Source organism: Diaporthe batatas (genome assembly GCF_019321695.1).
Source record: "Diaporthe batatas strain CRI 302-4 chromosome Unknown Contig00009, whole genome shotgun sequence".
Lineage (NCBI taxonomy): Eukaryota > Fungi > Ascomycota > Sordariomycetes > Diaporthales > Diaporthaceae > Diaporthe > Diaporthe batatas.
In genome coordinates, this window is record NW_025408556.1 from 2,015,544 (window position 1) to 2,042,158 (window position 26,615).

Consider the following 26,615-nt stretch of genomic DNA (forward strand, 5'->3'; position numbering starts at 1 on the left):
GTACATAGTTAAAGGCCGGCGTTTTACAATGTCTATATTTATACTGCATGAAGTGGTCTACCTTGTTACTGCGCAGAACATACAATTTGGATGGTACCAATTGAACCATACTTCTCCACTGAATTCCGTGTAGGAAGTAGTTACGGTCTTCGGGGCATGCAAACACTCGTCCGGACATTGACACAATAAAGTTAAGAAACCCACAGGACTCCACTCGGTTACCTACGCAGTTAATTCAATGGCTACAGTGCGGGCGTAGCTCGATATAAGTAGTAGGCGTAATATGACCTACCTAGGTGCGCAGCTTGAGAGGCACCCGGTTCTCTTCCTGTTCCGCTTTCTTTTCTTTTCTCTTCTTGCTTTTAGGTCTCACTTGGATATTTTCGTGCGGTGTTAAATGGGTTCCGAACGATGAGATCACGGTAGAATCAATACATACCAGTCATGGGCCCTAAGCAATGATATAAAAAGGATCCGAAGCATCGATTTTGGCCACTTTAGCCAATCGACGGTGCAAGCAGACCCAACAGACATCGTCCCCGTTCTCCAGGATGGCAAATCGTCCCCATTTCTGACTCATACGTGCCACCATCAGATCTTGGCTATCACTGTCCTCATCATTACCTGCATGCCTGTCCCGGGTTTTAGACAGCATGACTGACATCGCCAGCCGAGCCATCCAGTTGTGGTGGGCACGAATGATATTGACACCGGGGCAAGTGTCGAGGACGTCCTCCCATGTGTCAACAGAGGTGATCGCATCAAGAACAGAGTCAAGCATCCCTTCAGGATGCGTACACGTCTTTTGCAATCGTCGTCTGGGTATGCGCACTCGGTTCGCTTCGGTGATATTGAACGCTTCAAGGATATCCAAGTCTGCGACCCACTGCCCGCTGTCGTGGACCATGATAACAGATTCCACGAAGAACACCTGATGGTCTATGATGCCGCTAACCCCATACGCCAGTGGCAACCTTTGAGATGTGAGCGATAACTGGAGTGTGGTTCCTTTGAAATTGTCCTCGCGACGGCCGTTAAAGGATGCGTAGGTCACGGCCCCTCGCTCCGGGCTAAGCGATGAAGTCAACGGGGAGGCGGCGGGCGGAATCAGTAGGCTCACCCCTGGGGCACCAACATTGCCGACGATCCTTGTGACGGCAGTCTCATCCAACTCGTCAAACGGGTCCGTGAGTAAGCGGGTGGACACGAATAGAGAGTTGCCGCTGGATAGGGCAATGACTTGCTCTAGGCTTTCCGGGTCCAAGCTGACTTTTCCGGTGTCCATGAACGCGATACAGCTGAAAGCCATGGCAAGTGTCGCAGGTGTGTGCCAACTCGACGAGGCCCACTTCACATCATACAGCCCTCTCTCGACAACACAGCTAGACACTTTCGCTCCGTCAAGACTGTCGTATACTTTGTTGGCCCAATCTAGACTCCTCAAACTCTTCAGAGTCGTCTCGAATTGCCCGCGCTCTTTTCGCATCAGCCACAGAACCTCTTTGAACGCTCTATCCGGCGCGTAAGGGTCTGCGCCCTCCAGGTACTGCCAGACAAGCAGGGGATCTAGATCACCCCCTTCTTCCAACATCGTGGTTGCTGTTTCAATGTCCAGCAGTTCAGCACTCGCACCAGACTGCAAGGACTCGATCTGGTTCGTGATCTTGTCACAATCATCAACAGCTCTTCCATCCCTCAACCAGAGACGCATAGTACCATTTGGGTCACCCATGTACTTTTTGAACCTCACGAGGTTGGAGGAAAACCATCCCAGGTTGTCAGGCAAGATCGCACTGCTATTGATGAATAGCTCTCCGATATTGGGGGAAGAATACTCGTCGCACAACAGTGGTGCAGGTAAGGAAGGGTTCAGTGAGGCTAGATTGTGTCCGGAGCTTCCCAGGCCCGGTTCATATTCATACACTGACCCGTCGTGTATACGGACTGGGGTGAAGGTTCGGGTCCTGAGGCGCCCAACATAGATGTCATTGTAATCTTCATCAGAGAAACATCCCTTCCAAGTCTGGTGACCTTCGACGGCAGCATACAAAGGTAGCTGGTCTCCGTCGTTTCCACCTGCTTCGGGCATCTTCGATGTGCTTTGGGTAATAGGGCCAGTTGCAGGGTAATCGTCTTCAAGTTGAGGCACGTCGTTCACATTGTCGACTTGAATCGACTTTTGCAGATTGTTGTCTCCGAGGTCGTTTTCTGGGGTGATTGCGGTGTAATACTCATGCATACTAAGCTTATTGCCTGTAGGAGTTGCAATGCCGGCAATGTAAGTGATGAGGGCCTCGTCGAAACTTAGATGGCCTGCCCTTGCGACACTGCGAAGGTATTCAACGGCACTCTCTGTTGGTGTCTGAGCAGACAGGGCCCCAACAATATGGCGGAACCGTAGACCAAACCAAGGCAAGCACGGCTGATCCCGGGGATGAAGAAAGTTGGACCCCCTTCGTTGGCCAAAGTCGATTAGTGCCAAGGCTTCGTCGTTTCCTGCACGATCGAGATCTAGAATGACTCTTGCCGCCTCGGCCAGGCTAGATAGCCATGATGGACAACCCAAAGACGGTTTTGTACGACCGAGGCAGTCTTTCAAGGCCATCATCCACTTCGCCATTGATTCCATGCTGTTTCGGGGCACATTCCACCCCTGCATGAGACTACCAAACGCCACGAGATGCAGTTGCTCAACAGTCAGCCTATGGTCGATCTCGCCCACCGCCTTCAGTGCTCTACCATAGTATTTGTAGCGGGAGAGGGCCATAGACCAGTGGAGGCCATCCTTTCCATCCGGGGAGTCTTCCACAGTGTTGATAGCAACGGTCAAAAGGCCGGACGACTGCAGAAGTCGGTCGTCAAAGTCGACTTCGACGGATTCAGAGCTTAACACCAGGAGATTTGGATAAATATGCCAGGCGGAGACTGCCAATAGAATTGCCCCATCAGTCACATTTTGTGGCTCACCATTCAAGAGGCGTTCGAGGCCGTCCATGGCCTGGCACCACGCTCGAACGACCCCGTCGTATAGTGAGGTCCCCGAAGAAACAGGCAGGCTGATGTTCTGCAGTATCAACTTGAGCTGAACGCACTCCTTCTGCATCGCCGAGTCGGCCGTCTGTAGCCACGCCCTCGCGCTGGTGTCCCACTGCTGCAGCTCCTCACGCTGGATGGGCTGCTCAGTAGCCATCAGAGCATCCACGTGCGAGGCCGTCGAGGAGGAGGCATTCGCCTCACGTTTGATCTCCCTCTGTCTCTCGTGGACCAGCTCGGCCAGGGCGGATGTGGACTTCGCGGGGTCGCTGAAAGCCCGAGCAAGCAGGCACCCAAGCAGATGGACGGCTATTGAAGGGGCCCCCGATGTGGCAGCCGCCCAGATAGACGCCGCGTCAGCCCCGACGAAAGCCGCGAACGGGCCGTGCTTTTCAGCCTCTCCGGTAGGGTTGAGCTCAGGAATCCTCATAATTTCGCTCGCTCGCTTCCCGTAGGCCGATATGAGTCGGGGCGCCGGTGGGACGACGCCCTCGAACAATGCACCCAGCTTGCGGGCTGTACGGTGAAGGGCGCCATGCTCCGCGTTCTCGCGATGACTGTGATTCAGGCAGCTCCCGACGCCGGTAAATTCAGTAGGGGCCGCAAGAGATACGAGGGAAAAATCAAAGTTGACACTGGCCAGGGCAAATGTGTTCTCGTTCGTCCCCTGAACCAGCCGGTTCGGAATCGTGCCAAACGAAGCCATGATGGCCGCTAAGCATCAAAGTGAGTCTGATAACAGGCAAAGGTTTTACGTTGAGTCTCGACCCCCGCATGCTCACGCCATTTAAGAGCGCGAGCTCTGGCTCTTCCAATCGGCTGACCTTTATAGTTGTACCAAGAAAGCCACGTCACTGGATGGCGAGCACAGTCAGCAGGAAGCCACTCACGCCGTGCAACCGGTCCTCGCCGGGTGATACGGTCGCTGGGCCGTGTAAACGTAATTGTCGTGTCTCACATCATACTTGGTTCGACAAGCTGGTAAAAAGCCAAAGCCCCTTTGTACCGTCTGTCCTGAAAGCCTGATCATCATCAGTCATCCAATACTGAACTGTCTAAGCAAGCATTTCATCTCAATTCATATCGGAATCCGTGTGTACTCGATTGCTTACAAGGGGGGTTCCCAATGTTTCCCCAATTAAGACACTGGAAAGCCATTGCTAGGTACTCCGTACTTTCATTTTGAGAACGGATATTTGCAGGGTAAAAAACGGATGGTATAGGGTAACTTTTTAATTTTTTAATTTTTTTAAGTAATATCTATAAATATTATTTTTTTAAATTCTTCTACTAGTTATTACTATTTAAAAAATATTCTATATTAGGGATAGGGTTATTAGAAATTATTATTATATTTTTTTATTTTAGTTTAATAAAATAATATTTAGTTTTATAATATTATTTAATTATTTAACTATAGGAGCTAAAATTTTAAAAATAATATCTTTAAATAAGCTATTTTTTCTACTATATTATAGGGTATTTTTATTAACTTAGAGAAAAATCCCTTTTAAAGTTATAAGATAAAATAAAAAGTAATAATAAAGTTGCCGTGTACCAGCCGAATTTGGCCCTGAACTATCCGTTTTTTGCCCTGCAAATATCCGTTCTCTTCATTTTAGGCAGACCTGTCATTGATCAGTAAGCGTGATCACGGTCTTGTTAGGCTGTGTTCAACTCTCTTGGCTCTAGGCAGCCTTCATGATAAAAAAACAGCAAGGTGCATTGACATGTGAGATGGTTATCTACCTAGGTAGGTACACTAAAACCCAAGGTCGGTATTGAGGCCTCCCGTGCATGTCTACACAGTGAAAGTCTTTGTCTGCCGCCCAAAAAGGTAAAAACAGTGGCCACTACCACCCCACTGGTCCAGACACCTTTGTATTCCTCATCCTTCCTGGCCCCTACATTGGAAGTCCAGAAGCCATCTCCCGCTCGGATTCATGGCATGACTGAGTCTTGATCCGTAGCCCCACTCCAGCCCCCATTACAACGGATCTTCATCACTCTCAGCTACCTTCTGAGTGGTAGACATCCAGATCATCCGACTAGAACTGGCCCCAAGTATCGCTGCCAGAGGTGGCGTCATCATCCTCCACGCTGGGCAGAAGGACGTCACCCATATTATTTACATCATTGTCCTCCATGCCGGGCGGAACATCGTCCTCCATAACAGTCATCCAATAATCGTCCTCAATGCTCGGCAGCATAGTGTCCTCCACGTTAGGCATCACATAATCCTCCTCCACACTGGGAAGAACAGTGTCTTGGACGCTGAGCATCACAGAAGCGTCGTCCTCAGGTTTGGTGATCATGGACATCGTGATGGTCCTGCTGTAGTTATCGTCATCATCGTCGTCATTGATCATGGTGCAGTCCTCAACCGTGTTGCCGCGTCTGCCGCTGGGGGGCGGAGGGAACTCCTCCCAGAGCTGGTGGGCATTCCAGTCGCTGCGGCTGCCGGGAAGCGACTCGGGACGGTGTGGCATCGGGGGCAGCTCAGTGCCGTGCACAAGATGCTGGTAGTGGCGGATGTTGCCTTCAGCTGGCATCGAAGCACTGCGGCCTTGGTTGGGGCGCGGTAGGATATTGAACTCGGCAAGGAGTTGCAGGCCGGCTTCGTTAGTGCTTAGGTTGAAGGTGTGCCGCATATCGGAGGGGTAGGCGTTCTGCTCGACGGCCTGAACTTGGTTTGGGTCCTCCTGTGGGATGGGGTTGGTGACGAAGTGATTGAGGTGCTCCATGCTGGCCTCTGTGAGACCAGGGCTGTTCTCCGGAGGGATGGGCAGAGTACTGAATTCATCCATGGGTGCCATACTGGCTTCGCTGAGGGTTGGGGTATCCTTATGAGGGCTGTAAAGATTGATGAAATCGTCCATTCGCACCGTACTGGCTTCGCTGGGGGCTGGGCTGTACTTCCGAGTGCTGTGAAAATTGACGAATTCATCCAGTCGAACCGTACTGGCTTCACTGGGAGCTGGGCTGCTCTTCAGTTGAATGGGAGAATGGATGGGGTGGGCATCGTAGTCGTTGTTGACACTGCCAGCCCCTCCACCCTGAAATGCCTGGTTGCCCTGATAACCCTGATGGGGTTGATACAGGCGCAACTGCACCTCATGGTGAGGCAATTGGAGGTGGGCCGGAAAGGTACCAGGCATTTGGTGGTCAGATTGTTGCTGAGCCTGGGTGCCTTGATGCGGCTGGGCCACGCAGTTTGTGTTGTGTGTGTGGGTGACAGGCACACCCTGAGTTGGGCACCTGTAGCCTCGCTCGAGGTCTCCAGATCGGCTGAGCATGAGGTTCTGCTCGCCGATGGGTTGGTCAACCTGGTGTCTGCTGCCGCAGAGGGGACAAAGGATGGGTGGAGGAGGAGTGGACCCCATGTTGCGATCGGGGTTGGTGTTGGGATCCATCAGACTCTTTGGGCAAGGAGACGACTGAAGGGTGTGGTTGTAGGGAGGAACAGGAAAATTGGCTGTGGAAAAAGACGAATGGGTTGGGTTTAAAAATTGCACCGGAGCCCATCCACGACAATCATAATACCTTACTTTTGACGTTGTTTGATCAGGGTGAATGGTTGACAGGACTAAGGTAGGACCGTGGGCAGTGACAGCCGGTCACTGACAGGCATCACTGACAGGCATCACAGAGCGCAGGTAGCTCTTGCACACTAAACAAGACTACAAGGTAATGTTTACTCGATGGCACTGTTCACCTTTGACAAGACCAGGGCCAGTGAACTTTCAGTGTCTCAGGTCTGGCCTTAACTCACTTTCCAGCTTGAGGCAGACCGGTCGAAGATGAGAGGACCTCTGCAGCCTTGAAGGGAATTGGCAGTGTCTTTGCCCATGTCTCCAGCTGCTATGGTGTCAAAAATAGCACAGAAAACAGCATGGCAGACTTGTATTTGGGCATTGTCGTCTGATTCTTGAGAACGTGCCCTCTGTCCTTTCTAAAGCCCGGTGAATGGGAGCAATGATAGCTGGAAATCGATGTAAACGAAATTGAACTCTGCACACAAACAACAAGCTTCCCCGAAACTGTGAACCCGGCAGATCATATTTATGTGCGCTGCAGGCATTGGCAGCAGTAATGGGACATCTGGAGCAAACGTGGTTTGCCAGATGACAACATGTTCGTGGTCATAGACCGTTTTCCGATCTACTTACAAGCAATGCAAAATTCCAAAGCCATTCACATATGCCGTCTCAGAAAATCAGCAATGTCGTCTATCCCTTGCGGCTCATTGACCCAATGTCCTCCATCCTCATACTCGTGCCACTCAACTTCCTGGTGTGCATTGAGTATATCACGCAAAGCCCTACCGTTCTGCACGGGTACAATCTCATCATCCTTGGAATGACCCAGGAAAACCGGGGTGTTTGGCATACTATCTAACACCGCGGTTCCATCACCAGCGAGAACACGCACCAGCTCGTCCTTCGTGCCGAGAGGCATCCAACTGCTAAGTCCAACCAGTCCTGCAAATCCCTCCTGACCATCCATGGCAGCAAGTAACGAAGCCGCGACCACAGTGGCAAACCCCTGGCTGATCCCAGCCACAAAGATTCGCTGCCGGCCCCCCTGCACGCGGGCCTCCTCGCCTCGCACAACGTCTAGGACCGCAGCGGCGCTGGTGCGCAGACCCTCGTGCTGGATATGGCCCTCCTTAGCGGGCTCCTCGACGGACCAGATGTCGAACCACTGCGACATGTCGGTGTCGAAGCGCGCAGAGTGGAGGGTGGGTGCGGCTGGAAATACCCACCGGATGGTGGGGAACAGGTCGCGCAGGGTGCGCGGCTGGCCTGCTGGCTCTGAGGCCTCGCTTTCGAAGAGCTCGTCGGCGAACTCGTTGTTGATGCTGTCGCGGCCGTGGAGGAATATGATGGAGTGGGTGTGGGGATGGCCGTCGAGGGGGTCGACCACGTGTGGTGGCTGCGTATCAGACATTGCTGCTGAGAGTTGGTGACGTGTTGTTTGGGCTATGGTGGGACCTGGTTGCTAGATCTAGTCCCTCCTGAAACGCGGTATTTACAGCTGGTGTGTGTGTTTGTGCATGTAATTATGGCATCAGATGCCTGGAAAAGGAAGTGCCCAGGTGTTGGAAGGGCAATCGTGGAAGTTAAATGCATTAGCAGGTCTGCCTTGGATGCGGTAGTACCAAAATAGAATTACGGGCCCGCTGACAGCCCTGGAGGTTGACCCCTAGATGATCCAAAGGATTGTCCCGTCCCACACACGCACCCATGAATTAGAAATCGGTCAAATTCGTGAATTTATGTCGAAGGTGACACATTACCCCATAAACCGGCTAAGAAGTACATCTACAGGATATTCTATGGGCCACTTACTGCCCGATAGCTAAGGTTCCGTGGGAATATAGTCGCACCAGTCCCTGGCCGCCAGTGGTGGGCCGAGGTCAGTAGAATTGAGAGCCTTTACAAATGCCCAATACTCCGGATACCAGCCAGCCATTTACCAGTCAAGCATTAATGTGGTTGGTTCTACTCCCTGCATCACCACCGGGGCTCGTGTTCTTCTCCATCGGCTATTGTTGAGCGTCCTCCGGATCCGCCCACTCCGCCATGGTGTTGCGCGGATAGAGGTCAACGTGCGTCATGACCAGCTTGTGGTCATCCTTCATGAACGACCAGATTATTTTGATCCAGGTTGTCTGGGTTCTGGAAATCCTGGTGGCAGTAGAGAAAGTTATACAGCTGGGTCTCGGTTGCTAGGCCTTTACACGTGCGGAGTTCTCACTCTCCTTGCTTTAGTTTATGGTCTGGTCTGTTTAGTGCGGGCTTTGGCTATATTGTATTTTTTGTTTAACTGTTTATTTGTTCATTATCTTTTTAACTTTTAAACTAACTATTAGCTTATACCTTAAGTATAAAGTTAATAATTATTTAATATATATTTTTAAACTTATTTATATATAGAGTTATTAACTTCCTTTATAAGGCTCTCTTTTTAATTATATTTCTTATATATTATATAAAAATAAATAAATTTTTAATAATAAAATAATATATTTAAAAGAGGAAGATTTAATTTTTAAATATTTAAATATTTATTTTTAATATATAATATTTATTTAATATATAATAAATAAATTTTATTTAATTTTTTAAAAAAGTTTTAATTTTTTTATAAAAAATATATAAAAAGGTTTTTTTAAATAGATTTATTATTATAATATTATTATTCTATTAGTTATATATTTAAAATAAAGATTATAATATATTTAATTTATTTAATAAGGGTAGATTTAAGTAGCTATTAAATATATTAATAGAAAAAAGTTAGCTTATTTATGAGACGGTCCTCGCGACCTATGGCAAAAGAAGGCTCAAATTGTCTGCGAAGAATTATTGATTCAAAACTAGAGTTACCTAAGGAATAGTATAGGAAAGGCAGCAAAGCTACAATCCCACATCACGAGAGGTATGGAGGCTACTTGGGCTAATAAAATAAGTAAAGTATACAAACCCACTAATTAGTCCTATAGGCATTTAGCCAATAGCCCTAACAATTTAATCTTATATTATAAGATTCTTCTTTTTATAAAAATTATTTTAAAATTATTCTAATTTTACTATATAATTACTTTACTAACTTTAACTTTAATATTACAATAAATTAACCTTTAAGCTATTTATATTAATAATTTTAATATAGAATCATTAAAAGTAATACCTTTTAACTTTATTTATATAATATAAAGCTTAACTATATATTTATATATTATATTCTCTTTTTATTATTATTAATACTATATTTCTTTAAATATTAAGTTTTAAGTATTTACTATTATATAAAGGCGCTATATATATTTTATATATATAGGGATTAAAAACGAAACTATACCTGTTCAGTGCGCTGACTTCAGCTTCCCTCTTGATTTCACTCTCTCAATCTAACCCCCAGTCTAAAGTCCCTACTCGCTTTCGTCCTCATCTATGGAAGCTCCCTGGCCCCAACAGGGCTATGAAAATCCCCCCCTCTCCATTCCTGTTCGCAGTCCACCCGAGCTCAGAGTTGTGGGCGGATACGAGCACCCAGCTCTGGATCTGAGAGTCTCACTTCTGGTGGCCAGTCCGTTTCGAGGGTAAGAAGCACGGATAAAGCTACTCGAAATTGTCTTCGACGCGGATCCCGTCATCATAGCAAGTCGGGGTCATGTCGTCGGTAAAGTACGGGCGCGGGCCCTTGTCAACCTCCTGTATCCACGCAATCTCGCGGGCAACCCTCGCATCCAAGGGCAGTTTTCTACCCACCTGGTACCTGTTGTCGTCTCCTAGCTTAGTGACCGCGTGGATGGGCCGCGCAACGGTCTCATCGATCTCTCTGCGGAACTCGGGCGTACAGTAATTCAGAAACACGTCGAAACAGACGATCATGCGGTTGCGGCGGAGCTGTGCGGCATACAGATGTGCCTGCGCGCCGGCAGCTTTGCAGGTGTCTGTGGATGATGATGATTCTGAGTGTGTGGCCGTTACGTCGCCAAGCTGGCCAAGGAGCGCAGTGGTAAACTCGTTGGCCAAATTCCTAGCTAGGGCAAACGCCGTCGACGAGTGCCGGGACGCGGGCACGGGCTGGTACTTGACATCGGCAAGACATCGTATCGTGCCGTCCGCCTTCAAAGCAGCCAAGGTTACAGGCGAAACGTTCACTTGCATCTTCTGCGCGAGTCGCCAGTGGGTGAGTGTTGAGGTGAATTCCACCAATGCGGGGTTTCGGCTGGCCGCTCCAAGATACAATAGCAGGCAGTGGGGGGCTGTGCAGAGTGCTTGTTGGCTATTATGTCTGCCGCGCCGCACCGGGAGCCTTGTAGGTCCAGAGCGATACCTGCTTGGCGAGCTAGGTTGTACCTTTCCTCACTGTCGGGATATGATCAGGTAGTCGTGCGTGCTCTATACCCCGAGGGGGTAGCGCTGTAGTAGCGAACTGAGCACCTTTCTGTGTGTTAGGATTATTTTTGCCCTATAGCATCTCTCTAGCTAACTATAGCTAGCTGTTACTGCTTAAGTTGCTGCCTGAATCCTTTCGCCTGATTTGGTTTACGCTGCTGTACTAAGTTCGCATGTCCTCGGACGTATACGGAATAGAAGCGACGACAAGAAATACGAGGTCGCAAAACTGAAAACCCAGCTGGATGTCGGTTCTCCTAGCTACCATTCACGTATGGGAGGTAATTTCTCAGGCATCGACTTCGTTCTCCAATACAGTCATACAGTCCTCTTAACTGGACTTGCCCAGTCTCTGATACTGCCACCTACTTTCAGTGAAGCTGCTCGTTGCTGGATTGCTGAGTCGTATTTCTGTGCCTCCTTATCTGGAGCGCCTCGCTGCCGAATCCGATATGGCTGAATCAACCAGCAGCACACAAGATACGCCTTCATTCGGGCCTACCATCGTCACCGGAGGTTGCGGCTTCACCGGGTCCCACATGGTAGACGGTCTTCTCGCTCACGGCCAGAACTGCCAAGTGCACATTGTTACTCGCAACGTGCGCAACCAGATCCCAGGTGTGACGTACCACTCATGCGATATCTCGGTCTTGGATGAGGTACAGGCCGTCTTTGACAAAGTTAGGCCGAAGGTCGTGTTCCATATGGCCTCTCCGGCCTCGATCACCTGGCAGCACACGACGTTCCAGAAGGTCAACGTCGGCGGTGCTCACAACTTGGTTCTCGCCGCGAAGCGTGTTGGGACTGTCCACGCATTTGTCTATACATCTTCCTCGACCGTCATCCACAACGACAAGACGGGTGCCGTGAACCTCGACGAATCCTATCCCGTCCTGGGACGCGACGCTCAAACGATGATGTACAGCCTGACGAAAGGCGAGGCGGAGATTGTGATTCTTGCCGCCAACCGCGGGGCTGGCGATAATTCGATGTTGACGGTCTCGATCCGTCCACCCTTAATCTTTGGGGAGCGGGACTTCGGCATCGCGGGGAGGATGATCGAAAATGCCCGCCAGGGCAGAGCACATTATCAATTTGGGTCAGGCGAGAATCTTACTGACGTCGTCTACATATCAAACCTGATCGATGCCCACATTCTCGCCGCCGAGGCCCTGCTTCGCGCACACGGCAAGGCACCACCGCCACCGGAGGCACGAGTCGATGGCGAGTCCTTCCTCATAATCAATGAGAGGCCCACACCCTTCTGGTCTTTCCAGCGAGACATCGTCGCATCCGCAGGCTATCCCGTCAAAGAAGAGGACATTCGGACCATTCCATTTTGGCTCGCCTATCTTATCGCTGTCATTAGTGAATCGCTCACATGGGCTATCAGTCTGGGAAAGAGGAAGTCAATTATTACACGACATACGTTCCGTGCCTCTACCATAACGCGCACATTCAATGGCGAGAAAGCGAGGCGAGGTCTAGGCTACAAACCAAAAATCAGCATTGAGGAGGGAGTGGCGAGGACTGGCAGATGGTTTCAGGAGCATGAAATGAAGCAGTCCGCGGAGGGCAAAAAAAAAATGTCTAATGCTTGAGGGGCTTCAGCATCACCAAATAAGGCAAAGGTTGTGTCATTCCAACCAGGTGGACCCTTTACTGGGCTGCTTCTCTTGCATTTACTAGGCTAGACTCTGGCGTAGTAGATGCAGATATGCCAGCGATTAATTATTGCGTGGTCAAAACGTTCGACATAGGTCGGCAGTAGCTGATACCATTCTTGCCAGACAAAGCCACTGATTCTTCATGTGTGCACGGTGGAATGAGTTGACCGTGTTGATCATTTTCGGGCCTCCAGAGTGGTTTGCCGAGGTCTACAGGTGGCCCTCATACCGATCCACATCTACCAAGTCTCAAAATAGGCCGGTGAACTTAGTACGGTGCACATGCGGCTCAGCAGTGGCAACGGCCTTCAGAAGAGAGGTTGGCGCGGAGTGATCATGCACCGACTTCAATCCTTCTGCTCTCATTAATACGGGGCGAAATGTATGCGACACAGAAATTGGAACACAAGGCAGATAGCAGGGTTGGCCGCGGAGTCTTGATTCTGTGCTACCAGCGACTCCTAAAAATATCATCAAAGGGCTGGGGATTACGTGCATGCGTGTCCGTGATCTTACATTGCATGACCCAATCAGTTGAGCGCCAGGTCGAGTCGTTAGATGGAGGACGAACCAACTGCATAATGTATCATCAAAATGACCGCACGGCAGTGGCTCATCTTCAGCCGATCATCAATCAAGGTGGCAGTCAAACTCTCGTCCCTCACATCTGCAAACCTGTGACAAGATGAGCTTGGGCTCCTACTAGAAGACATAAAAAAAGGACACCCGCGCCGCAATGCTGGAATTAGTCTCGACGAATGCTGGGCAGAGAAAATAGCGTGCTCTTTATAGATGAGATTCACTGACTGTTAGACATGGCATGCCTCTTTTCATGATGGCGAGACATGCACCACGCTGAACCAATTGATCAGTGAGCAGATGGCATTTTCTGCAAAGCAAACCGGCGGGTCCCAAAGAATTCTGATAGGCCGTATCAGGACCAACATCTGCATTCGAAGGGTGAATCACATGCGATCGATTTCGCCCGGCGCCTGCATCCAGCGTTGGCCAAGAGTTCAGGCGACATGAATTGATGCGCAGATGCACATGCAGTGAAGCATATCTGTCCAGTGGGCGAGATTGCCCAGACTCCCCGGGAAGGGTCTCAGCAACAGCTGCACCTGGCCGCAGCAAGGGACCACCGAACCAACGAGTCCTGCCTCTGTGATCTCCATGTAATACGGAGTCAGAGAGTATCAAGGGTCCCATTGATTGGCGGACCCAACATGGCTTCTTCTGATTCAACAGTGCCATGGATCGAGGCCATGGTGCAGATCGCAGGGGGGCCATGTAGCAGTGTCGACAGACGTCTGCGTGTTGTTTGTACGGCGCAGCTTACCGTGAATCGGGAGCCGAGAAATAATTAGTTGCAGATCATTTGGGGGCCAAACTTGATCGGCGACCTTGGTGCCTAGATACGGACATCGGAAGATGTTCAAAAGAAAAGTATCAAGAGAAAGTAACTGAATCATTAGCACCATTACTCAGTGATGCCGATTACAATATCACAGTTGCCGCCGCGTTGTTGAGAGGAGCAGCCCACTATATCCGTGGTATTTGACGTCAAACGAGACGGTTCAGAAGCAGCCCGAGAGAGGTAAGTCGAATGAGCATAACAGGAGCGTTGGCAGAGTGTGGTCGTGAAAGTTGAGGGACAGTATGCAAGGAGAGGGTGCATGTGCTGATCCCGCCCGCTCTCCTGCGGTGTCACCCCAGGACTTAGCCCGTATTTCTTGCCATTGAGCCAGTGTGGAAGCCTTGAGTTTGAGCGACAAGGGTCTAGGTTGACTTGGTTAAAGATCTTGTTGGCATGGAGCACAACCAACAGTTACATTATACTGCCAATGCACACCTGGGCACACTGTCATCGGCTGCCCGAGACCAATGATGCTCGAAGAGGGGCAGAAAGGTACGACGATGTGGCCCCAGTAAGGTTATGCAAGTAACACTGCATATTTGTATCTGCTTGCACTTCCAAGGCTGAGATACAAGCTGACATGGTATATTGCACCCTGTGCGGAAACACCTGCGCCGATTATGTTCCAGTATGGGGTAGTAGTGGATTCTCCCAACGACCCATTTCAAAATTAGGCTACTTGGACTGCTCAGTTCTCTCCTCTCTGGGAAAACCACCCACGCATATCACTGTCAGGGGAAGACTGGAGAGCCGGTCTGCGCGCCGGACGGCTTACACAGCTGGAGGATGAGGCCGGGGAAGCTGTGCTTGTGCTCTGGTCAGCTACCTAGGTAGTATCGTCCAGCGAATTGGCAAATAGTTTTGTCCAGTCAGTCTATATAAACCCAAGGGGCCGATTTCACACTTCTCAGAGCTTACCCCATCAGTGCCGGCCGCGTACAACACTGAACCCACGCAATTGTGCATTGTCCTGCTCAGTGTGGCTGGCTCGACCTACCTCAGACTCTTGTTTCTGAGAACTATCATCACCCATGCATGTCCCCGTTTCCATACCAACATCTATTTTGATCTCGGCCAAAGAAGCTCTAGACATGGTGCTCCCGGCCACACAAGCCCTCTCGTCAGCCCCGCCCCCGACTTTCACACCATTCCTGGAACCACCCCCAGGGGTAACCTCAAACCCAGAACATCCAGAGTCGCTGGCCAGCCTCGCAGACATAACGATCGGGATCTGCCTACCCCTGATCACCATCTTCTTTTTCGCGCGCTGCTACGTCCGGCTGCTGCTGAAACGGTCCTGGATCCTGGAGGACTACCTCGTCACCACAGCATGGGCCGGGTCGGTGGGCTACTGCGCCGTGATGCGGGCGACCATGGCGCACCACGGCGGCGAGCACGGCTGGGACATGTCGGCGGCCGAGGCCCGCGACGCGATCTACTGGTTCAACATCGCGGCGGTCGAGTACGGCTTCATCATCGGGATCACCAAGGCCGCGCTGCTCATGCTCTACCGGCGGGTGTTCTCGCCCACGCGCCGGGGTGCGTTCGACGTGACCCTGCTCGCGCTCATGGCCGTCATCCTGGGGTTCTATGTCAGCAACACGCTCGTCAAGATCTTTGAGTGCGAGCCCCGCCGCAAGGCGTGGGACGGCGCCGTCCCGGGGCGGTGTGTGGACCTCGTCGCGGTGCTGAATATCAGCGGCGGGTTTAATGCTGTGTCGGACTTTGTTATACTTCTGCTGCCTGTCCATGCTGTGTGGAAGCTTCAGATGAGCCCGTCTAGGCGCGTGCTGGTGATCCTGGCATTCACGTTCGGACTGTGGTATGTCTCACCCGCGGCCCCCCTTATGCAGGGCTTTCCCAACACACACGCACACACGCACAGATAGAGAGAGAGAGACACTCGGCCGTCGTCATCTGTCACGCTAATGTTAAAACCCATAACGAAAACTGCAGCGGTCCAATATTCGCAACAGTCGGCTTCATCGTCCGTCTCCGCCAGTCCGGCGACCCAGACGTAACATGGAACCAGAGCGTGTTCCTCCTCTGGGCAGCGGCGGAGCTGGCCACGGGGATCCTGTGTGTGTGTTTCCCCGAGATCAACTTCATGTTCCGCAGGAGGAACCGCCGGGGCTCCAGGGCACGCCGGCAACCGTCGGGGTCGCAGGTACAGAGGGGCTGGGACGAGCAACCCGTGATCAAGAAGCCGTCGGCGCCGTACCTGGTTGGCAGGAGGAGCCTGATGAGCACGGTGTTCAGCACGACGGGGGACGAGCGGGATTATCTGGAGCTGCGTGAGCGGCGGGATGGATATAATGCTCAGGTCGCTCCTAGAAATCATGAGGGACGAGGCTGGGGGCCTGGGGAGGATGTTATTGTGTTGGAGAGTGAGGTTAATGTGGAGCATGGGGATCGACGTGTGTAGAATTTTGACCGGCAGCCAATGCAGCGCGTGCCCGGGCCCAAGTAATCTATACAAATTGAAGATGGAATGGTATCTACCATATGGAGGCAGCTGGGAGACCCTTTCCATGGCAGTTTGTTAGTAGTAACTACATGGAGGCTTGTCATTCAGGGTTACTCAGTGTAGTATTGGGGTCAAAGTCTGAATATATGTCAAGGGTGGAACCCCTTGGGACGAAGGCAAACTCTTGCTAATAAGTGTGATGTGATCGACAAACACAATGCCAGGTTGTTGTCAGAAGAGCATGAGGCTCAGAAGCCAAGACTGGGGTTCGTGGATGCCAACTGGTGCAAAGCAGCGGTGGGGTGGTCTCGGTAGACGACCCTATTGCAGCATGGTCAGGACCAAGGGGGAGAGGCGGAGGGGGGAGGGGGGAGGGGGGGGGCCAGGGGGAGCAGGGGATCACCCATCGCAAGCGCCCAGCCATAACCTGAACCCTCGTATTGGTGGTACCCACCCCTACCCCAGTTCTCCACCCCCTTCACTCTCCACTTCTTTTGGCCGTTTGGCCGTCTCCTCTCATCCTCGTCCTCTTCCTCGCAGGGCGAGTCCCACAGGGATCTAAAAAGACAAGCTCATGGCGATGCAAAATGATCGCCCTGTCACGATCCTCTCCTCTTGGCCTGATGTGCTGCTGGGACCGACAGCGTAGCAGCAGGGCAGCAGACCCCCCCACGAGTCCACGACCAGGCCTCGAGACGGGCGGGTCGCCTGAGTGTGGGGAGTCGCAGGGGAGCAGGCCATGCCGCTTTGGGACGGGCTGGTGTGACAGATGCTGTTTGAGCCTCATCCAAACCTCGTCTCAGAGCACCTGAGGCCACCCCTTCCTGGCTGTTCGCTCTCGTTTGTTTTCAAAAATGGCGCCAATAAGCACTCTACTTTTCTCTCCTCACCTCTATTTGCCCCCTCCCTCCATCCTATCCTTTCCATCTCCGCCACCATCATCGACCTGAGTGAGTGACACGGCCAGCCATCTTTCTTTCTACCTTCTTCTTTTCTCTCGACACTCGCTGGACGGTGACTTTTATTACGAGGCAACTGGAATTGCCTACGACGCTCATTAACTCCGGCTCAAACACACACGATCATCAGAGTCAACCAGTCGCCATGGCATCATCATCATCACCACAGCACAAGTACGAGAACGTGCAGCTGGACCACGACCCCGACCACGACCACGACTCGAGGTCCAGCACCGAGGTCGAGTCGCTGATCGGCGACGAGAAGTCATGGCGGGCGCACCAGCACGAGCGGAGGTCGAAACGGTCCAAGCTGGCCTGCATCCTGCGGTCGTCGCGGTGGATGCTCGACACCACGCTGCTGCTCATCATCGTGGCCCTGCTGGTGCGCAACGAGATGCGCGAGGAGCCCGCCGTGCACGACCAGTGGCAGCTACTGGGCGACATGACGGGCGTGGGCCCGCGGTTCCCCCAGAAGCTGGCCCGGTTCGAGTACGACACGTCGTACGCGCCCATGAACACGTCTGAGTTCTTTACCAACGAGACGCTGGCCAAGTGGAACAACCTGATGCCGAGTATGTTGTCTCTGTGTCGTGTCCCCTCTCTCTCTCTTTTCATCCCATCCCATCCCCCATCCCCATCTACCCATGCAACATAGCAACATATAAAAACAAAAAAAGAACCAAACCAGAATACTAACCACCACCACCACCACAAACAGAGGGCATGGGCTTCCAGTGGGTAAACGACACGCACAAGTACCACGACCTGCCCAAGCCCATCGACTGGTACGAGGGCATGACCGTCTTCACGACCTCGGTCACGCACCAGATCCACTGCCTCTTCGCCATGGCGCAGACGTACTCGGGCCTGTCGTCGGGCCACCCCATCCCCGACGACCACCACTGGCACATGATCCACTGCATCGCCTACATGCGCCAGGCCATCACCTGCGCCGCCGACACCGCCCTCGAGGGCCACGCCACCACCTTCCCCGACGACAACTCGGGCAGCGACGGCTGGGACGCCACGCACGTCTGCAAGGACTACGACCAGGTGCTGGGGTACCTCGAGAGCGTGAGGGCGTACGACGACCAGCTCATCTACTGATGGGGGCAGCTGTCCCTGTGCCCCGCTTGTTTTCGGGTTTGTCGTCTCGGCTGGGCTGGTTGGTTGGTTGGTAGATCAGCCAAGTAGTGTTGTCACGGAACCGAGGGTCGAGACGCGCCTGTTTGCCCGCCGGCGTTGATGGTTGGCAGTATATAAATTAATGACATAAATGATCACATGAACTCAGCCTGGCATTCGTGTACAACCCCCCATGATAATCGGCTCTCTGGCAGCTGCACGCGGAGAAATTGGACAGTGTGGGGTGGACAGGGGAACGGCCAGATGCTGCAGTGGTTTCGGGTTTTCTGAAACACTGGCTGCAACTTGGACGTGGCCCAGGTGCCCGTCCATACGGGTGCAGATCCATGGATGGAGGTGGATGGTAGCAGTCGGCTCCACGCTGTCCATGATTGGTAAGTATAGAAACGTGCAATATGAATAATTGCTCCCTGATCGGTGAACTAAGCTACTTATTACACTACTATGTGAACATTGGATAAATAACCTCACTTACTGCTGCCCAGGTGTTGGTGGAGCCCGAGTCGTGCTGACGGTCAGGCCGGTCATGCAGAAACGGCAAAGGACAGCTGGCTGTCAGCTGGCCGGCTTACCGGGGACCAACGGCGCAGCGAACGTTTCTGGAATCTTCGCCCGGGAGTTCGCCAATCACCGAGGGGAGGTTATTAATAGGTGAGGGCCAGCTGCACTGTACTTTGCAGGCTCAGTTGACAGACAGACAGCATTTACCTGAGTGAGTGAGTGAGCGAGTGGGTCGCAAGCTCAACCTCATTGTCCAGTTCTCACCAATAATCAGCTAACCACTACTGCTTCGTACACAGTACAGTGGCATCATAAACAACAACGTCCATACATACAACAACAAACCCACCCACCCACCAATCCCAACCACACCTCCCCTCCAACACAACACACACACACACACACACACAACATGAGCAACGAACTCACATCGGCGACGGCCTTCTCGCCCTCGCTCGAGGCCATCCGCCTCGCGGCGCAGATGTACAACGCCGCCCGCGAGGGCAACAAGCAGGTCCTCGAGGAGGCCATCGCCACGGGCCTGCCGGCCAACCTCACAAACGAGAAGGGTGACACACTGGTGAGTGCTGCTTGTTCTCTGCGGGCGGGAGGTGGTCAACGGTCCCCACACATCCCGCCTCCCACACGCCGCGCCGGCTCCCGAGTCAGGGGGGGCCTGGGCCTGGGCCTGAGCCCAGCCAAGTCAGCCCCCGCACGGCAGGCAGGCGGTCAGCGGTCAGCAGGCTTTGGTTTGGTTTGGTTTGGTCTTGTTTGGATGCGCTGACACGATGGGTGGGTGTAGCTCATGCTGGCGGCGTACTACGGCCATGCGGAGCTGGTCAGGTTCCTCATCCAGAACGGGGCCGACCCCAACCGGCTGAACGACAAGCGCCAGAGCCCGCTGGCTGGTGCTGTCTTTAAGAGGCTGGATGATGTTGTAGAGGTAGGTCTGGTTGTTGTTGTTGTTGTTGTTGTTGTTGCCATGACTCTCATTTCATTTTATTCTATTTCATTCTTGTCACTGCGCTCCGCTGACATGACCCCTCCCCCCCCGACAGGTCCTCGTAGAGGGCGGCGCAGACCCAGACTACGGCACCCCGTCGGCCCTCCAGTGCATCGTCATGTTCAAGCAGGAGGACAAGTGGAGGGCAAAGTTCGAGTCCGCCCCCGGCCGGGGCAAGGCCTCGGAGCCTGAGGCGGAGGCGCAGGAGGAGAGGGCCCCCGAGCGGATGAAGTAGACCCCGTTGAACCCACACACAGCCTGCCGATTGAATTGTCTTTTTTTCTTTTCTAGCATGGCATCAATGGAATTGTTCTTTTTTGAAACTTCTCAGTACACAATGGCAAGGATACTGTGCCTTTACTTGTCCTAAGAGTCACTGCCGTGGTCCAGCCCGACTGTCCGGATCCGGCCACCGACGAGCACATCAACAACAACAACTAACAAAGCAGGTGGGATGAGTTCCTGTCACCACCTGGGCAGGTTGAACAATCTGGGTATTATTGGGAGAAGTACTGACTGTCCCAGGCTCAGTTGTCCCACCCCCTTGGTCGCTGTCAGAACCACAACTCGACATCACGTCACGTCCACAGCCATATTAGTCCGACAGCATATCGCAGCAAATGAACAACGACATCTACGCTTCGAGCGACTCATCATCGGATGATGGGTCAGATGGCCAAAACGTCAGCATCAGCGACATCACCAACCGTGTCAACCTGGAAGCCATCCGGATCCAGTTGACATATTACGGGCGGCCTGCCGACCCCAGGCTCCCCGCCCCCTGGCGCGATGCGCAGGGCCGGTTCAACAAGTACATACCCGCATGGATGGACAACAGGGTCACGCCGTGGCCCCTCAGGCACCCTGCTCTCCGGCCAGACAATGCGTGGCAGAAGGGAGACGACTGGCTGTTGCCGACCGAGTATGCGAAGTAAGTATGTCTGCTGCAGCCCTGGGTGGGCGTGGATCAAATTTGGGAAAGTGGCAGGGTGCCAGCCATATGGCTGCTTATTAGTTATTGACTTGACCATCAGACGCTTTGGTACAGACCCGAGAGCGCCCCGTGACAACCCGGCGCGGTCCATGTTGACGCCCAACGCCGAGGGTCCCGACGCGGAGTGGTCAGAGGACTACCAGGCCGTCGTCTTCCATGGATTCACCGCCGATGAGGTAGGCATCCGGACAGTCCCATAGATCCCAAGCCCTTGGGCCGGGCCAGCCCTACACGAGACACGACCTAACAGCGATGCCTACATGTAGCTCAAAACACAAGGGGCGTTCGACCCTGACATGCGGATCGACGGCTCGCTCGACGGTCTCGCCGGTTCGCCCATCCACCCGTATGATCAATGACCCCCCTCCACCTCACCTCCCGACCGAGTCAGACGGCATTCTGAACTAACCTGAAGCTGATTTCAGGATGCTCCGCCGCGGTCATTGGTATCAGGAACCAGATGAAGGAAGATCTTCTGAGCAATGTAAATTATGGTACAACTTCAACGGCCAAGATCGAAGATGGGACGCTGTAGGCGACTTCCCCCATCCAACGCAATATCATGCATCATCCGCATGGCGCAGGACTCACTAATTGGTTATTCTTTCACTCGCAGGGTACAAACGATGAGGTCTGGGGCGCGTTGCAGCCTGTTCTGCGGCTCATGTCCAAGGTGCTTTATTCACAGCATCCATTCTGGCGTTCTATGTGTGACATATACAAGCTTAAACCTATGGACATGTCCCGGGTGCCGGTGCCGCCACCCAACGCTGCCCGTAAGTATCTCTCGCGCGTCGAAGCACGATGGTAATTACGGCACCGGTTATACTGGGGAGTGACTCCTTGCTATACACTTCTTGGATATGACCCACAGCCCCTTGGCAACCTTTGTGAATGCATCTGACCAGCCGCTCAACCAGTGCAACCCGAGGAAGGTGCAGCACCTCCCATCCCTCAGGAATTCTGGGACCGCTTGTCCAGTAGGTGAACACGACCATCCCTTTCCAACAACTACCCCCAACCGCCCGCTTGTCCCACGTGCTAACAACGAGCCACCCGGGCCCGCAGCGCTCCACTACGAGGTCGAGGACAGGGACATGTACCCCGAGGCAAAGGCGCTCCGCGACAGCGGGTTCCAGGCAGAACAGGTCGTGAACAACATACTGAGGGCCTACGTGAGGTTCACCTTCACAGACACGGTCAGCGATGGCGCCTACGCGTGGACGCGGGTCCGCCTGGGCGTGCGCGAGGGCGTCAGTGACGAGATACTGGTGGAGCTGTCGCCGGAGAGCGTCTGGCCGCTGATACTCCCCTCGTACTCCAAGTCGGAGAAGTTCGTCGTCGCGACGGCCCTCGCCGGGGTCATCTTGCATGAGCTGGCGGTGAGATAGATGCCCCCCGCGCGCGAGCGTGTCCTCACTATCTACCCTACCCTACCCTACCTAATCATCCCATTCAGTTCGGGTTTTGGCAATTATCTACTTGGTTACGCCCGAGTTGATATACTAGTAGTAAGGCTGACCAAAAGGACCCGCAGCATTGTGCAAGGAATGCCATTTTTATCATGACGGAAAGGGAGGACTGGGAGAAGGAGCCTTCCCTGCGCACGGCGGGGCCAGACGACGACGGCGACCCTGCCCCCGAGCTGACCCAGGTCACGGACGAGCAGAAGCAACTGCTGTTACAACTTGGTAGGAAAATGGGCTCCCTGGGCATCCCTACACCTGGAAGGGTGGCCATGTTTCCAGCATTTTTGTAAGCCCCCCCCCCCCCTTCTAACGTTTTCTATTTTACCTACCGCGGAGTTGATGGCCTCGTCCACGCGCCACGAGATTGTGCCTGATCAATGTCGGGCATCATACCACCACCTGGCCAGGCAGAACATCAGTACTAACCATGCCCTACAGCTTCCAAGACGAGTACCGGTCCGAAGAAGGCTGGGCATTCGAAAACCAGGTAAGGACTCACCAAGCACGAAAGCCTCCCCAGCCCCCACTCCCCGTGGCTATCAACAGGAACCCGGCTGATATATAACACCCTCCCTGACCAAAGCTCTGGGGAGGCGTGATAAACACCATGGCAGAGATAGCACCAAGGGACGGCTTCCCCCAGGTCATAGGCTGGCTCGAGAAGTGGCCATACCCAACGAAGGCGCCCCGGCCGTGGTTCAACGCAGGCCCGACCAGCCACGGCGAGATCGACGACTTCGGCTGGCCGGGCTGGCTGCTCGACCCGCCGCCGACGGTGGTGGAGCGCAACACGGCCCTGCCCGTGGCGATGATGAGCCGGCTGCACGACGAGTCCTTCTGGGACACGCAGTTCGCCCGCTTCGGCCACGAGGCCCTGCGCTACGCCGTCCACCAGTGGGAGGGCCGCCCGCTGAGGTCCTCCTTCTCCTACACGCACCTGCCCCTCGACGTCATGCGCCGCGCGCTGGGCCCCGCCCGCGGCGCCGCGTGGCGCTGGCTCGAGGCCGCCGAGGACCTCCTCTCCAGGGGCGGCGAGCCCGTCCTCGCCGAGTGGCTGCTCCTCCTCGCCTCCGACGCCGCGGGGCCGGCCCTCGTGCGCCGCCGGTTCCGCGTCGAGGCCCGCCGGTGGCGCACCGCCGATGCTGCGGCGCGGGCGGCGGCGCGGCGGCTCGACGGGCTCGTCACGGCCGCGCGGGCGCGCCTCTCCGAGTGGCAGCGGCCTGCCGAGGGTGATGGCAGTGACAGTGGCGGCGTGGGTGGCGACACGGCGGCCCGCCGGGCGGCGTACCTCGAGCAGGCGCGGCTCATCGCCAACGCCGGGCTGGACGCGGCGCGCTCGCTGGGGTGGGAGGTCTCGAGCATGCAGTACAGCGCCGCCGAGTGCGGGCGGCTGGCACCGCGGCGGCGCGGGGTCCTGAGGCGGCCCCTGGCCCGGTGCGGCGCGCGCGTCGAGCGCTGGTTCAAGCCGCTCCTGGCGCTGGCCGCCGCCGCCGTCGAGGAGGTGCGGGCCGAGCTCAACACGCCCCGCAGCCCCGGGCCGCCGGCCACCTCCTCCGGCCAGGCGCTGGCCCGGGCCGCCGCCGAGGCGGACTACGGGCGGCGGCGTGGCGTGGTCGTCGCCAGGCTCGACGCGGCCCACGGGTCGCTCGCTGCCACGCGGGCGCTGGTCGACGAGCTGGGGAGGGTCGTGGACGAGCTCTGGAGGGCGTCCGGCCCCGCGCCGGTGGGGCACGGTCGTCCGAGTCGTGGTCGTGGTGCGGCGGCGCCTGCCCCTGCGCCTGCGCCTGCGCGGTATTCCTTCACCTTGCTTGCTGAGAGGAGCAGCGACAGGCTCCGCAGGAACAGGCTGGAGAGGCTGGCCCAGCACCGCCTGCGCGAGCTCCCGTGGAACAGCCCTGGGCCGACGCTGGCGAGGGCGGCCTGTAGGATTCTGGAGAGGTGTGTGTCGTAGGTGGTCTCTCGGCTTGGTCATCAAGATCACTCTCGGGGGCCTCGTGTGGCGTCCAAGGCGGCAGGGCGTCTCTGCGATGGAGTGCATGCTCGTGGCACGAGGGTTCTGACACGTTGAGAATCAATAATCATTAGTCTCACAACCCCCCTTGACCCTTTGGTCGACCTGTCTCATCGTGATGGTCGACGTCAAGACTCTAGCTATGACACAGAATCTGTGTTGTTTTAATTGTCCACTTCGAATCCATGTCGTTGGACGCCAGTATAACCGGGCGGAGACAACGCTCCGGACAAGAGACATATCCCTACCTGTGTCCCTGAATTAGCCAAGTTGCCAGGCGCGCTTGCGTCTCGGAATCCTTCCGTAGTCCCGAGCCGCGTTTTCTGCATGGTTGTATGTAGCTAGAGTTATGGTCGATCCCGGCCGTAAGAAGATGTCGTGCATAGACCCAATTTCTGGATGTCTGCGGCTCACCGGGCAGTTGGTTCGTATATGATAGGTGATGTGAAAATTCCCTAGTGAGATCGCGGTGCGGATGCACTGGCTTCATCAATTTGACTACCCAGCACTAGTTATTAGTCCCTTGTGCACTTAGCAGGGAATATACAAGCGTCCCGTTCTGCTCAGTGACATAAGAGTTGCATAGGAGGCTGGCCTGGGCCGAGAGTTTGTACGTCTCGCCAGCTACCACGTCAGCGGCTGACAGGAACAATGGTCTATTTCAGCCTGCAGATGAGATACTCGTCGCTTATGTGTTCCTCGGTGACAGGCACTGGTTCCTCGGGTAATGTAGAATAGTATTATTGATACTAATGTGTTCCCACTGCGAGCGTGATAACAAAATAATAGCACTCAAGTTCAAACACGTCAGTGCTGTGATTACTTGCACGGTTCTCAAGATTGTCTTGCCCCCGGAAGCTGGGAGTTCAGACTCTTTGTCTAACCGTGGAACCTTGCTAACCTTGCAACCTTGGAAGCTCGGAAACCGCCACAAAGAGCCCGGGGCGAGTTACTAGCACCAGAGACTCCACAAACCTACCAGCGGACCGGTAACGATCTGGGACTCGGACTAACTCTACCCCTGAGCTCATGAATCATAACGGGCAGTTTCTCTTTGACACCATGCCGCTCTAGTCCTCGGACTTGTTCCTTTTGGAAGCTCCCTTTAACACAACGCGTATTGAGACGCGTCTGGACGTTTCGGGCACCAGCCGGGGCCTCAATTGCTCCACGTCATTGGGCAGGTTCAAGCGGCCTGCTGCGTCTCATTGCGCGATGCACAATCGCAATCGCGATGTCATGTGCTGCTCATCACTTCCCCTTCATGGGATGTCTCTCTCAATTTCCGATGGTCTCAGTAGAAGCCTGACGGTTGACTATGAACCCGATCATATATAAAGAGACGCAGCTTTCTCCCAAGAAGCATTTGTTCCGGGTCACTCAACACTATCTCATCCAGCTCAAGAATCCTCATCATCCAAACTTCACTCCACAACAAACACCAAATCCCCCATCGGAAATGTCTGACTACAAGCCGACTGGTACGTCGACCCTATTGACTGTCACCTGGTACATGCATACACTGACATGAAGCTACAGAACACGACGGCCTCAAGCAGGACGGCACGCCGGACAAGCGTGTTGGCACTGGACGTGAGTTGACCAATCCCACCTCATAAAATCGAAATACCCTTCTGACCATCGCGCAGAATTCGCCCAGGGCAAGGTCGACCCCCATGAGGCTGGTGCGCAGGGTGGAAAGAGCAGCGGTACCCCCGGAGGCGCGGACACGGGCTCCGACGCCACCGGCGGTGATTACAAGCCCACTGAGAACGATGGTCTGCGCAAGGATGGACAGCCTGATGGGCGGGTCAAGGGCAACTAGAGTGGCTGATGCTTTTTGGGGCTTATCATGACTCTGTGGACCTTGGGACCCAATGAGGCGGGAAATGGTCCAACCAGCTTTCCGATTTTCGGCAAAATGGCAGCCATGCACGTTTCAGGCGCACCGTAGCAGATTGAATACAGTTGCATAAGATCTCCTGAGGGTCACAGAAATCAAGTAATATTTCTTTCAGATCTCAGGGCAAAGTTTGGC

The 26,615-nt window shown here is 53.9% G+C and overlaps 10 protein-coding genes across 10 annotated transcripts; 6 read left to right on the forward strand and 4 right to left on the reverse strand.

Moving 5' to 3' along the window:
* Positions 1–52: 52 nt before the first annotated feature.
* KVR01_007692 (uncharacterized protein) lies at positions 53–3,764 on the reverse strand. The gene is made up of 2 exons (XM_044793819.1): positions 440–3,764; positions 53–372 (listed from the first exon to the last, which is right to left on the reverse strand). Exon 1 carries the CDS (start codon positions 3,737–3,739, stop codon positions 452–454), a length of 3,288 nt encoding a protein of 1,095 aa, XP_044642670.1. The 5' UTR covers positions 3,740–3,764; the 3' UTR covers positions 53–372; positions 440–451.
* A 1,169-nt stretch (positions 3,765–4,933) lies between these two features.
* On the reverse strand, positions 4,934–6,416 carry KVR01_007892 (uncharacterized protein; the record flags this gene model as incomplete). Its single annotated transcript, XM_044794264.1, has 2 exons — positions 4,934–6,116; positions 6,276–6,416. 2 exons carry the CDS (start codon positions 6,414–6,416, stop codon positions 5,082–5,084), a joined length of 1,176 nt encoding a protein of 391 aa, XP_044642870.1. The 3' UTR covers positions 4,934–5,081.
* An 811-nt stretch (positions 6,417–7,227) lies between these two features.
* On the reverse strand, positions 7,228–8,129 carry KVR01_008158 (uncharacterized protein; the record flags this gene model as incomplete). The annotated part of the gene is made up of 1 exon (XM_044789101.1): positions 7,228–8,129. Exon 1 carries the CDS (start codon positions 7,981–7,983, stop codon positions 7,228–7,230), a length of 756 nt encoding a protein of 251 aa, XP_044643136.1. The 5' UTR covers positions 7,984–8,129.
* A 2,031-nt stretch (positions 8,130–10,160) lies between these two features.
* KVR01_007958 (uncharacterized protein) lies at positions 10,161–10,712 on the reverse strand (the record flags this gene model as incomplete). The annotated part of the gene is made up of 1 exon (XM_044793042.1): positions 10,161–10,712. The coding sequence occupies one exon, from the start codon at positions 10,710–10,712 to the stop codon at positions 10,161–10,163; it is 552 nt and encodes a 183-aa protein (XP_044642936.1).
* A 683-nt stretch (positions 10,713–11,395) lies between these two features.
* Positions 11,396–12,544, forward strand: KVR01_007844 (uncharacterized protein; the record flags this gene model as incomplete). Its single annotated transcript, XM_044786739.1, has 2 exons — positions 11,396–11,492; positions 11,562–12,544. 2 exons carry the CDS (start codon positions 11,396–11,398, stop codon positions 12,542–12,544), a joined length of 1,080 nt encoding a protein of 359 aa, XP_044642822.1.
* A 2,574-nt stretch (positions 12,545–15,118) lies between these two features.
* KVR01_008111 (uncharacterized protein) lies at positions 15,119–16,452 on the forward strand (the record flags this gene model as incomplete). The annotated part of the gene is made up of 2 exons (XM_044783904.1): positions 15,119–15,849; positions 15,984–16,452. The coding sequence occupies 2 exons, from the start codon at positions 15,119–15,121 to the stop codon at positions 16,450–16,452; spliced, it is 1,200 nt and encodes a 399-aa protein (XP_044643089.1).
* A 525-nt stretch (positions 16,453–16,977) lies between these two features.
* KVR01_008065 (uncharacterized protein) lies at positions 16,978–18,742 on the forward strand. The gene is made up of 2 exons (XM_044781316.1): positions 16,978–18,025; positions 18,172–18,742. Exons 1-2 carry the CDS (start codon positions 17,599–17,601, stop codon positions 18,558–18,560), a joined length of 816 nt encoding a protein of 271 aa, XP_044643043.1. The 5' UTR covers positions 16,978–17,598; the 3' UTR covers positions 18,561–18,742.
* Positions 18,743–19,266: 524 nt separating this feature from the next.
* KVR01_008308 (uncharacterized protein) lies at positions 19,267–20,426 on the forward strand. Its single transcript, XM_044790201.1, has 3 exons — positions 19,267–19,680; positions 19,903–20,043; positions 20,159–20,426. Exons 1-3 carry the CDS (start codon positions 19,513–19,515, stop codon positions 20,336–20,338), a joined length of 489 nt encoding a protein of 162 aa, XP_044643286.1. The 5' UTR covers positions 19,267–19,512; the 3' UTR covers positions 20,339–20,426.
* Positions 20,427–20,723: 297 nt separating this feature from the next.
* Positions 20,724–24,517, forward strand: KVR01_007949 (uncharacterized protein; the record flags this gene model as incomplete). The annotated part of the gene is made up of 10 exons (XM_044792450.1): positions 20,724–21,034; positions 21,138–21,273; positions 21,364–21,443; positions 21,523–21,628; positions 21,714–21,873; positions 22,018–22,077; positions 22,166–22,479; positions 22,635–22,852; positions 23,005–23,053; positions 23,150–24,517. The coding sequence occupies 10 exons, from the start codon at positions 20,724–20,726 to the stop codon at positions 24,515–24,517; spliced, it is 2,802 nt and encodes a 933-aa protein (XP_044642927.1).
* A 1,519-nt stretch (positions 24,518–26,036) lies between these two features.
* KVR01_008000 (uncharacterized protein) lies at positions 26,037–26,402 on the forward strand (the record flags this gene model as incomplete). The annotated part of the gene is made up of 3 exons (XM_044792784.1): positions 26,037–26,058; positions 26,117–26,170; positions 26,227–26,402. 3 exons carry the CDS (start codon positions 26,037–26,039, stop codon positions 26,400–26,402), a joined length of 252 nt encoding a protein of 83 aa, XP_044642978.1.
* Between the last annotated feature and the right edge of the window lie 213 nt (positions 26,403–26,615).

Excerpts from the sequence above, each read along its gene's own strand:
- KVR01_008308 (XM_044790201.1), top strand. The coding sequence starts at position 19,513 with ATGAGCAACGAACTCACATCGGCGACGGCCTTCTCGCCCTCGCTCGAG. Across the intron at positions 19,681-19,902 it reads ACGAGAAGGGTGACACACTG|CTCATGCTGGCGGCGTACTA; the intron begins GTGAGTGCTGCT and ends GGGTGGGTGTAG. Across the intron at positions 20,044-20,158 it reads GGCTGGATGATGTTGTAGAG|GTCCTCGTAGAGGGCGGCGC; the intron begins GTAGGTCTGGTT and ends CCCCCCCGACAG.
- KVR01_008065 (XM_044781316.1), top strand. The coding sequence starts at position 17,599 with ATGGCATCATCATCATCACCACAGCACAAGTACGAGAACGTGCAGCTG. Across the intron at positions 18,026-18,171 it reads GTGGAACAACCTGATGCCGA|AGGGCATGGGCTTCCAGTGG; the intron begins GTATGTTGTCTC and ends CACCACAAACAG.
- KVR01_007692 (XM_044793819.1), bottom strand. The coding sequence starts at position 3,739 with ATGGCTTCGTTTGGCACGATTCCGAACCGGCTGGTTCAGGGGACGAAC.